Raw genomic sequence first — 12,617 nt, 5'->3', positions numbered from 1 at the left:
GCCAACACAGCTCATGAGGAACTGAGGCCTCAGTCCAATAGACCACAGGGAACTGGATCCTGCCAACAACCACATGAGTGAGCTAGGAAGTGGATCCTTCCCAGTCAAGCCTTCAGATGACTACAGCCCATGAGATCCCCCGAAGCAGAGAACTCAAGCAAGCCATACCCATATTCCTGAGCTATGGAAACTCAGATCACACATGTTTCAAGCCACTATGTTTTGGAGTGATTTGTTACATATAGATAACTATTCAACATCAGTTTCTTTTAAATATGAATAACAATTTTGAATTTTTTGCCTTGATTTCTAAAATGGCATACATTATTAGGTTTAGCCCACAGGAACAAAAGTTCCTCAGGATTCTCAATAATTTTTAGTTTATAAAATGATCCTCAAACCAAAAAGTTTGGGAATTGCTATCCTAGTTGTGGGGGCAACAAGGATGGAAACTAGAAGCCCAGCTTAGTCAAACCATGACCACAGAGGAGTCCTCATCATGACAGCAATAACCAGGCAGATCCATCCCTAGGGTATGTGCCCTAGGACCACTGTATACCTTAAATGGGAGAACAGGGAGAAGAGTGTCACTTCCGTACCCCCCAACTACATTTAATGAACAAACCTCCTTAAGTGACAGGTATACCAATCAGTGTAATGAGGGAGAACTGGTATAAACATTATCCTCCACCTACATTTCTCTGGCTCATCCAGAAGCCTCTGTAACAAAGCTTGATATACTTCCTCAATCCTCAAAACTACCTTCTAGGCAAGTATGATAGCCTCAGCTGTCAGGTAGTTTTAAATACTATACTATGTCTCATCGTCATGGACCCAAAATAGGGAAATTAGAAACTGAATTTTCATCTTTCAGAGAATGATCTTCCACAAGTTATGTTAAAAATAAGTGTACCAGGTGTGGTGGTGCATTCCTGTAATCCCAGCTAGCTACTCAAGAGGCTAGGGCAGGAGGATTCCAACTTTGAAGCCAGCCTGGACAACTGATCTTTTTTTTTTAATATTTTATTTATTTATATTTGGTGCCGAAAATCGAACCCGGTATCTCACACATGCTAGGCAAGCACTCTACCACTGAGCCACAGCCCCAGCCCCAGCCCCAACAAATGGTCTTTTTTTATAGACCCTGTCTTTAAAAAAAAAAAAAAACCAGGTGTGATGGCACATGCCTATAATCCCAGTGGCTGGGGAGGCTGAGATCACAAATTCAAGGCCAGCCTCAACAACTTAGCAAGGCCCTTAGTGAGACTCTGTCTCAAAATAAAACATAAAAAGGGTTGGGGATATAGCTCAGTGGTAAATTGCCCTTGGGTTAAATCCTCAGGAACCCCCACCCCAAAAAATAAAAAAATTTTTATTTGAAATGGCTGAGGAGGTAGAGCACCCCTGGGGTTTAATCCACAGTACAGCAAAAATAAAAATAAAAATCATTGAATGATATACTTTCAGTGAGTCAACTGTATGGTATATGAATTATTTCTCAAAAAAAATTGTTACTATAAAAATAAACAAATGAATGAAGCCGGGATGGAGTTGTGGCTCAGCGGTAGAGCACTCACCTAGCATGTGCAAGACCCTGGGTTCAATCCCCAGCACCACACAAATAAATAAAATATTGTGTACAACTAAAGATATTGTGTACAACTAAAAAATATATTTAAAAAAATGAGTGATGCCAACACAATGATGGGATTTCTGAGGAGGGACCTAAACTGGAGGCAAGATAAGTTCTAGTGGTCCCAGAACTGTTGGCAGCAAAGGGTTCAAAAACATGGGAGGAAGTATTAATGGGTAAATAAGAAAAGAGGAGCAAATCAGTACTAAAGCAACGAATGAGGGAACCTAATTTCCCCTACTAGTGAAGAAGGCAAGAAGGAGCAACAGTCTGGAAAAGGTCTAGTCAGGACACAGCTTCTTGATTCTCATGATCTCTCTGGTAGTAGCAGGTGCTAACATTTTGGGTTTGCTGGTAATATCTATATTAGACTGCATACATCATTTGCCTTTTAATAAGAGGATGACTGCATTAACTTCACATTTAACTTCTATGGCTATTTCTTTTTTGAAATTAAGGGTGCTGGACTCTGTGAATTGAGAAATCACTTTCTAGCTCTAAAATTGTAATCTGATGATTCTCTGCAAACTGGGAGATAGCTGTTTTAGTCCAAACACCTATCCTGACAGCAAAAGGAACAGGAAATCCAAAGATTTGAATGTCCAAATATGCTTGGGCCTGACTATTTTGCAGAGGGGCAGGGGCTGAGTCACACAAGTAGCATCTTCAAGTCACAGATTCCTAGATGTAAAATGGTCCTTTACTTTTATGGGTTACCTAAATGGAACATCCTTGTCCCAATTTTATGAAGTCACACTTCTCCAGCTCCACATGGGCCAATCCCAATGCATGTTTGAAACAAACACCAAGCCTTCTTTTTTAAAAATATTTTTTAGTTGTAGACGGACACAATACCTTTATCTTATTTAGTTAATTTTTATGTGGTGCTGAGAATTGAACCCAGTGCCTTACACATGCCAGGCAAGCACTCTACCACTGAGCCATAACCCCCAGCTCCCAAACCTTCTTTTTACTTATTCTACTTACTCAGACCACTTCAACTCTTTGTTTACACCAGGCTATGTAGACTTTGGAGAGGTTAAAAAGGGTCTCTTAACCTTTTAATTTATCTAAATTACATTTGAAGGTAACTTTGCAGGAAGTTACCTGCAAAGCAGATCTGGTCAACCTAGGTTTTAGATGAATGGAACAAGAGGTATGAAGCCTATTAGGCTCAAAATTCCCCTGGTCTCTGGATCACAACAGACGTTCCATACCCCCAATCATCCAACCCCACCCTTCATAATTTCTTTTCATTTACCAAAAACTTACTTGTTTTACCTACCACAAAGTTTTGCCCACATGAAAAAGTTTGACCTTTACTATCTTCAATAAATGTGTTGGGCTGGGGACACAGTTTAGTGGCAGACATACACAGACAGACAGACAGACACACACACACACAGGAGGCCCTGGGTTCCATCCCCAGCACCGTTAAAAAAAGTGTGAAGAGAGCATAAAATATAAGGAATATGGATGATACCTTTAAAGCCCAAAGAACCCAAACTTTAATATATCACTTATCACTACCTGTGTAGCCACAGGAAGTCAACTTCTTAAGTTTCTTTACCTGTAAACTAGGGATATACAGTAGCTACATTCTATAGTTGCAAGAAGATCAGACATAATGAATATACACTACAGCTGCACCAAAGATCTATTACGATATTTTAATACAGATATTTTACAAAAGGCATCTTTTTCTTAACTTTTAACATGGCCCACATTTCAGTCCAAAAGATACTATTAAGGAAATGTCCATCTAGGGACTGGGGTTGTAGCTCAGTGCTAGAGCACCTGCCTGGCATGTGGGAAGCACTGAGTTCGATTCTCAGCACCACATTAAAATAAATAAATACAGGTATTGCGTTCATCTACAACTAAAAATATTTTTTTTAAAAAAAGAAATGTTCATCTAAACTATTAGCATATCTTCTCACCAAGTCATTCTACCTTGACCTTTCTAAGAGTAGAGAAACAATAAAAATGAAAAAGTGGTGGTTTTAAAAGTAAACATTACCCATAGCAGACTAAAGGGTGTGAAGTGGAGGATAATGAAGGTCATTCTGGGGACACTTTGAAAATGAAACAGAATACAAATCAACAGGGACTGAGGGTGCTTAGCTCAGTGGCAGAGTGCTTGCCTAGCATGTACACAGCCCTGGGTTCAATCCTAGCACCGCCCAAAAGAAAATACAAATCAACACTCAAAGCAATAAAAGCTAATAAATTATTTTAATAGTATAGAAGGACATCACTGGTCATTTTATTTATCTTTTTCTTCAAGTAATAAAATTTAAGTAGTTCTAAGTGCCAAGAGAATTTCAACTAGTAAGTAAATAAAATCATAAAAATATACTCTCTGTGTCTGAATGGATCTTAAAGGTCACTGACCTATTTTTAGCTTCTTCTGGAAATGTCCCACCTGGAAAAACTTAAATGTATCTAATTCTCAATGTTGATGAATACTACATTAAACTTGGGCTAGGGGTGTGGTCCAGCGGTAGAGCCATGGCCTACCATGTGCAAGGCTCTGGGTTCCATTCCCAGCACCACCAACAAATAAATAACTTCTATATTATACTTGTATATATTACACATTTTTTGTTTGTTTTTGTGGGGCTGGGGATGGAACCCAGGCCTCATGGAAGCTAGCTAAGTACTCTACCACTGGGCCACATAGCCAGCTCAGTTTCACAAATTTTAAAATATGGACACATTCATTATATTAACTAAAAGTCACTCATATCATATTAGAACCTAACAAAAAAAGAAACTGGGAAGGAGTCAGGAAGGAAAAGAAGAGGCAAAGGGATTTCTTGGGACTATTTGATTGAAACTTACTAGGTAGGCAAAAACTGCCCTTGCAGGAGGGGCCGTCTATTGCACTATCAATTACACAATTATATATCAACTCTAGACAAACTTCACTGACTATGAACTATTATTTTTTTAAAGAGAGAGAGAGAAGAGAGAATTTTTTAATATTTATTTTTTAGTTTTCGGCAGACACAACATCTTTGTTTGTATGTGGTGCTGAGGATCGAACCCAGGCTGCGCACATGCCAGGGGAGCGCGCTACCGCTCGAGCCACATCCCCAGCTCTATGAACTATTATTTAAGCAAATCTGCTTTTGGCTGAGCTTCAGATGCCTTATCTATACCCGGAGTACCACCTACTCTGCAGAGTTAGGCACATTTAAATTGCCTAACAGTGCATGAAACAAACGAAATTTGACTAAATTTCTTTCCTTTGAAATATAAATCTGAAAAGTATAAAATATGAACAGTATATCTATTTAAAAGAAACCTCTTATAGTGAATCCTGTAAAGAATCCCACAAAAGGGGCTGGGGATTTAGGTCAGTGATAGAGTCCAGCATGTGCGACACCCTCGGTCCAATCTCCAGTGGGAAAGGGGGGGAAGACAAAGAAATTCCATAAAAGCAAATCATACACACCATTTTATGTCATCTGTATTTGGCATACAGTTTCCTAAATAAAACTTCTCTAGTCAAGACCGATATTAATGATAAAAAATTTCCAATAACATAACAAATAAATATGACACTATTACAATACAAAAATGTTTTATTACTAGAAGACTGTGCTGTATCTGGTCTCTTTGCTTTTCCAGTTGGAATCCTATAAAAAATGAAATTTACCAAAGCTTGGTAATACAGTTATAAACAATGTTGTAAATAGAAGGTCACTTTACTTCTTATTACTTAATATTTGTGCCAGAAAAGTGGAAGTTCATCAAGTTGATAAATGAGGAAAAAAACAAGATTAATAAAATGGTTTCTTCCTACCTCGTATTCTTGTCCAACCCTAATTTCTCCTCATTATGTTAATGATACAGAGATTCTAGGAAGAGGGAAGAATACAAAGGTTAGAAGATGAATTTACAAAATTAACAGCACCCTGAGAGAAAGAAACCTTTCATATATTTTCCCCTCCAAACCATGCGAAAGTCTACATGCCCTGCACTGTGCCAAATGTCAGATCAACTCTTATTATTCACAAAAAGGGGGCTGGGGTGTAGTTCCATAGACAGCACTTGCCTGCACAAGGCCCTGGGTTCAATCCCCAATACTTGGGGGGGGAACGACTTATTCTTTACAATAATCTTAATGGGGGGCTGGGGTTGTGACTCAGTGGTAGAGTGCTTGCCTGGCATGTGTGAGGCACTGGGTTCGATTCTCAGCACCACATAAAAAATAAATAAAGGGCCACCAACAACTAATAAAATATATAAAAAAAATCTTAATGTGGTAGATATTAGCATCATCCCCACTTTATAGATGATACAAATGAGGCTTACAGATTGAGCAACCTGCCCAAGGTTGCACAGCTAGTAAGTGGCAGAGAGCCAAGAGTCTTGACTCTAAAATCCATACTATTTACCCATTGCTACACTACTTATTACTGTGGTGTAGATGAAAGGGTATTGGGTTCCAGACTCGGCTTTACCCCTTGGGCAAATCACTTGACCTTGCTGAGCAGTTTGTCATCAGTAAATGAGGGCAATGACAGCTGCCCAGCCTTCTCCATAGCATCTGAGTGATGCTTAAAGAGTTAATGTGGTGCCGGACATGGTGGTACACACCTGTAATCCCAGATACTCAGGAGACTGAGACAAGAGGATCACAAGTTCAAGGCCAGCCTGAGCAACTTGAGATCTTTTATCAAAATTTTAAAAAAAAAAAGAAGAACTAAAAAAATAAAAACAGTTGGGGATGTAGTTCATTGGTACAATGCCCCTGGGTTCAATCCCCAGAACTGCAAAAAATAAAAATAATAAGCCAGGCGCATGCCTGTAATCCCAGTGGCTCAGGAGGCTGAGGCAGGAGGATCACAAGTTCAAAGTCAGCCTTAGCAAAAGCGAGGCACTAAGCAACTCAGTGAGACCCTATCTCTAAATAAAATACAAAATAGGGCTGGGGATGTGGCTTAGTGGTTAAGTGCCCCTGAGTTCAATCCCCAGTGCCAAAAAATAAAAATAAGTTAAAACTAAATAAATAAAATGCCTGCAATGTTCGATAACGTACACCCATTTTTTTTACATCAATGCTGCCCAACAGAACTTAATTGGATGGAAATTATTCTAGATCTGCTCTAATACAATAGCTACTAGCCACACTGGCTACTGAAACACCTGAAATTTGACTAGTATGACTGAGGAACACAATTTTTAAATTTTATTTAACTAACAAATTTAAATAGTCACATGTGGCTAGCAGCTACCATACCAGCATAGTTTAAGACAATTCCTCAATAAACCCCTAGTTATATCAAGAGACCATTCAAATAGATGTAGTTATGAAACAATGCCAAAATTAACTGCCCGGGTCAAGAGTGAATAGGCACTGGAACCCAGCAGTTCAAGGCTGTCCTAGCAACACCAAACTGCCCCCACCACCACCACCACAAAAAAGTGAGCAGGTAAAGGGTTCAAACTACCAGGAATCAATAAAGCCCATGTCCAATTTTTCTCATTTCAAGACGTAACCAAATAATGACAAAACAATCATTTTTCTTTTCATTTCTTCAGTGTTTTAAAACAACTCAATTCATTTCTGCTTCCTGAAAAAGAGGGTAGAGGTTAAATCAGAATTAAGGAATATTTTCCCAAGTTAGTGACCTAGAGAAAAATTTTTTAAAGGATCATAAGGACTAACTAAAAATGATTTCTGCAGACAAAAGATAGTCACCCATTTTTTATGAAAATTAATATTTAACCATGAATCTCAATTCCACGTTATAGTCAGTTGAAAAAACGAAAAGGACAAGTTTCCCAGAAAAGCATGAGCAAAGAAAGGACTACGAGCAAAACAAAAGTAAGACAGTAGAAATACATGACTTTTCATATCTAGCTGTTAACCAGAGCTCAGAACCTCAAAGAGTCATTACCTCCTATCTTTGTCGTTTAATACGCTAGTTGATTAAGCCTCAGTTCCTAATTCAATGACTTTTTGTCCTTAACCTAGTGGTATAAAAGGGCACTTATGTCCTCAATTGCAGTGGCTTTTTATCAGAATTCTCCCCTGGGAACCTATGAAATCAAACACTGAGACTGGCTTCCCACCCTCAGGGAATAAGTCAAGTGTCCAAAGTGACAGTGTAGAATCCCTAAAGTACACTGAATCCACAGCTTCATTCTCAATCCTACAAGCCAAGCACTGGATCTTTCTTTTAGAATACAAAGAGAGAGGAAATTGAGAAGGAGTAACACCCTCACGCAAAGACATGAAAATACCCGACCTTAGAAAACAGGCCCCAAAAAGCCAATCCTCAACACTCTGCTCAAATGTAAACCGGACCTTTGTTCCCCCTTTTGAAGTTCATGAATCGCATTAGAAAAATATTATTACGAAATTTCATAGAGGAGTGATTTTTAAGATTAGTCAAATACATAATTATGTCATATTAAATAGCCCTGAGTGATCAAGCAGGACGTCCAACAAGTTGAACGTTTCAATATGTTCACCTGCATAGAAAAAGAGACGGGGTTTCCACCTTCCCAGCCCCATTCCACGCAATTCTCCATTCCTGGGTCCTGAAAGCCCTGTACCCTATTCGTTGTGCAATGTTTTTCAAACTCCACCCACTAAGCTCCAGAACAAGTGGAATTCTCCCATTCTGAAAGAGGTCTAGATTTTCTTGTATCCAGGGAGACATTGAAAACTCCTTGACGTGAGTCAAGTAAGGCAAGAACGGTCCAGCCTGTCTCCCAGATTAAGAAAGACCGAAGGCCAGGGTCAGGGAGGCGCTCAAGTTTCCGCTTACCAAATTAAAAGAAAAAGAAAAGAAAAAAAGAAACCGGGGTGGGGGGGGAATAGCATAGGGGGGAAGGCTATCAGACGATGCTTGCTTCCAACTCCGCAGGACCCAGGTCCTCTAGCATCACCTCCCCATTTTTGCCCCCACGTGCAGCCGCCAGGCTGGTGGTGCCCAGAGGCTAGCCCCGTGCCCTGGGTCCCAGAGACCAGGCACCCCCCTTCCTCACAAGCCCCGCGGTACTCACCGCCCGCCCGCCCGCCCGCGCAGTGGCGGGGAGCGCAGGGGGGCGGGGGAAGGGGGGCGAAGCGCAGCCCCGGCTCCCGCGCGGTTATCTTACTGCGCAACAGCCTCGCTTGAGCGGCCTGAGAACACCCCGCAGCGCGCCCCTGCGCACCTGCCGGACGCAAAGAGGGCGAGCCCGCAACCACACAGAGCCCCTGGACGGCGGCGCCCAGAGCTAGGAGCACTGTGACCGCAAGGGCTGGGAGAGAAAACACCTGGCGCTTGGGGCCCCGGGGTGCCGGCCGCACGTGGCTGTCACACCTGGCGCGCCCCCGCCTCGCACCCCTTCCCCCTTCCCCCTCAGACCCTCATCCCTCCCGCGGTGCGTCCCCAAATCCCAACCATCGTCTCTTCCCACCCCATCCATCCCGGTCCCACCCCCCCACCTGCTCCCACTGTCGTCACCCCCAAGAGGGAAAAGAGCCGGATGTTCGTCCCATGGCTAAAGGTAACCAAGGAGAGTGAAGCGGTAGACCCAAATAACCGAGGATCCCCCTGGCCCATCAATAACGAGGGCGTCCCCCTGACTGACCTTCTGCCGCGGGCTACGTCGCCGTCCGCCCCGTCCGGCCTCAATAGCCTCCTCGGCGCCTCCGCCTCTTCCCCGCGCTGCCTCCTCTAACCGCGTCGCCATGAGGTGACGGCAGCAGCCAAACAAGCGGCCCGACAAGGGGCACGGAACCTCTCAGGGCCTTGAGCCCCGCCCCCGAACGCAACGGCCAATTGCCGCGTGGGAATGTTGCCACGTGACCGGAGGAGGTTGGCCCCCGAGAGAAAGCGGTGAGATGGGGGTGGGGTGCACCGAATCCTGGGCTGGGCTTCTGCTAGGGCCGAAGGGCGGACGGAGGCCGCGCGCGTCTGCGCGGACTGGAAAAGGGACTTCGCAGCCGACTACGAGTCTTAGCAGGCTGCGCGGCCACGGCTGTCAGGCCTGGATCGCGATTGGAGCATAATGCAGTGTTCTGAGAAGAAAGGAACGCCCACTCTGCTCCATGTGCAGCCTACTGGGACTTGTAGTTTCTAGGGGTAATGTCTCGGTACCGGAAAGTATTCGTTATTATCCTACAGGAAAAGTTTTTAAATATTCCAGTGTTGAGAAGGGATAGAGTCAGCGACACCTGGTTGTGTTTTTTATTTTGTTGCTATTCTTCGAAATTGAGTGCGAATGATTTGGGGATAAGGGGGATACTTCGCGATTTTCAAGGCGGGAGATGTAATGGCTTCAGAATTAGAGGCTCTAGGCTCGGATATTTGCTGCGAGCCCAGCCCCTCCACCAGAGTTCTCACGACTGTTTACCAGTACCGAGCTCCTTTGGGGTGGGAGCCGCATTCTATACACCTTGACTGAACCGCCCCTACTTCTAGCATAGTTCCTGTACTTCGATGCAGCTTAATTCATGTTGAATGCATTCTGCTTTCTCCGCCATTCGTTTCATTTCTTAATTTCTCAACAGACTCGGTTTGCTGAATCAGTTATTTTTATTGATATGATGGGGGTGATGTATCTCAGGAATATTCCGTTTCCCTCTGATGGAACAAGGTCTCCAATGGCTGAGCTGAAAGTCACCGATCATCATGAGATCCTGACATATTGTCTCAAATAATTCGTTATGAAAATTTGTGTAAATCCTATACCATTTTTTATTAGAGTTGAACACAAGACAGTGGTAGCAGGCGTCAAAAATTTAATAACATGCATGAGAGTAAATTTAAATTTTGGGAAATTCCATCCATTAATTTAAATTTTTTTTAATTTGAAATAAGGACCATTATTTCATTTCACAGGCAGAACAGCTCGGTTCAGCTTTGAGATTTCAAAACGAAAGCATACTTTGAGACATAGGTGCCAGCTGAAAATGAACCCATTTTCAGACTATACAAAGCTGATGGCCTCAGCCACCCTGTCTCATCTTCTTAAGGAAAAAGCCCCAGGGAGAAACAGAATAAATGTATCAGCAGTGCAATTCTCCAGGGAACTGAGGGACAAATGCACTGTAGTTAAATTACAGTACAATAGAATACCGGGTAGCTACTAAAATTATAAGCATGATTTAAAATTACCTTAGAACGCTGGGCAGGCTAGCACATGACTGTAATCTCAGTTACCCAGGAGGCTGAGGTAGGAGGATAGCAAGTTCGAGGCCAGTCTCAGCAAGGTAGCAAGGCCCTGTCTCAAAATAAAAATTTAAAAAAGGACTAGGGATATGGCTCAGTGGTAAGTGCCTCTGGGTTCAATCCCCAGTACCAAAAAGAAAAAAAGGAAACAACACACAAGGAAGCAATTAGAAGGCCAGGTATATACACAGAATACTATTTTCTGTAGTCCTTATAGTCATGGTTAAATTATTTTAACAGTATTCTGAGTGCAGAGATGTATGTACTCCGTCAGATTTGGGGAAATATTCTGCACCCTGTAAGCTCGATATTTTTTCAGTTTTCACACATACACCATTTTGCTGCACCTTTCTGAACTATTTTGTTGTCCTGGAGTCAGGCTTTGCAATATGTTAGAGATGTGTTGTCTGCTGCATTTTGCACAACCTTTCCCTTTTCGTTTTGGTTAATAATATGTATGAATTATTCCTTTTATTACCTATTTGTAAGACAAGAATATTTCATTCCAAATAAAGAATTCAGGGCTGGGGATATAGGTCAGTTGGTAAAGTGTTTGCCTTGTATTCAAGGCCCTGGGTTCGATCCCCAGCACTACAAAAAAAAAAAAAAAAGAATTCAGTCTTTAATTTCACATATATATGTATATGTATATAAGTATATGTATATATAATTTCACATATGTATATTATATATATATATATAAACCTATGTCAGTGACCTCAAGTCTTAAGCAAAATTAAAAGTTTTTCATTGTTTCATTGTATTTATTTACACACATTCTCATCTCAGAAGGGATTTGGTGTGAATCACATGCATAATATACTATAACATATGTAGATGTATTGATAGAAATTCTGCCATATGTATGATGTGTAAATACACACACAGAAATGATACTAAAATGAAAGAATAGGAAAGTAAGGTGAGGTCATAGTGAGTTGAATCTGTAAAACACATGCCAAACATCTTTGTTTCTTGCATTCCTTCCACAAAAGCCTGAGCCAGGTATAGTGGTACACATCTATAATCTCAGCAACTTGGGAGGCTGAGGCAGGAGGATCACAGGTTCAAGGCCAGCATCAGCAACTTAGTGAGACCCCTGTCTCAAAAAATAAAAAAAGACTGGGAATGTAACTCAAAGGTAAACCCACCCCTGGGTTCAATCACCAGTACAAAAAAAAAAAAAAAAGACTTTTACACAAGTGGGAGGTGAGCCAAATTTTTATTTTGAGCTTCTCAACAGCTGAGAAAAACAAAATTTACAGATTGATTCACAACATCACAAAATGAAAACAAACTGGTTGCTCAAGAGAAACATAGCTATTACTGGTCCTGCCAGAAATATGAAGACTATTTCTCAAACATCTTTAACGTACGCTCTGGTGGTTTTTCAATCTGCCCACAAGTTTTTCCAACTTCCAAAGGTGCAATGTGAGTCTCTTTCTCTCTTGAATGTGGGTGGAACTTAGTGATTTTTCTTCTAAAGAATATTCAGGCAGAAATGAGATGTACCCTGGGTACTGCCTGGCTCTCTAGTCTTAGATCACTCTCTTCTTTCCCAGGACAGACTGTCAGACTAAACTGATTTTTGATAGACCAACCCATTTTTCTTTAGATTTTTTTTTTTGGGGGGGAGGTTATTTATTTACTTTTATGTGGTGCTGAGGATGCAACCCAGTGCCTCACACGCCAGGCAAGTGCTCTACAGCTGAGTTACAGCCCCAGCCCTACATTTTGTGTGTGTGTGTGTGTGCATTGAGAATTTAATCACTTAATCCAGGGGCACTTTACCACTAAGCTACATC

General features: G+C 41.7%; 1 protein-coding gene across 2 annotated transcripts in view; it reads right to left on the bottom strand.

The window, feature by feature from the left end:
* The window catches only part of Txlng (taxilin gamma), a 52,605-nt gene extending 43,236 nt beyond the window's left edge, over window positions 1–9,369 (bottom strand). For both annotated transcript variants that reach the window (XM_077106554.1, XM_077106555.1), the window contains exon 1: window positions 9,230–9,369. In XM_077106554.1, coding sequence (XP_076962669.1) covers window positions 9,230–9,331 — 102 coding nt within the window. In that variant the 5' untranslated portion in view covers window positions 9,332–9,369. The remainder of the gene's footprint in view (window positions 1–9,229) is intronic.
* Window positions 9,370–12,617: the final 3,248 nt, after the last annotated feature.

This window comes from Callospermophilus lateralis, chromosome X (assembly GCF_048772815.1).
Source record: "Callospermophilus lateralis isolate mCalLat2 chromosome X, mCalLat2.hap1, whole genome shotgun sequence".
NCBI classification, from domain to species: domain Eukaryota; kingdom Metazoa; phylum Chordata; class Mammalia; order Rodentia; family Sciuridae; genus Callospermophilus; species Callospermophilus lateralis.
Note: the sequence above shows the minus strand (reverse complement) of the source record. Positions and strands in the feature narration are given on the sequence as shown.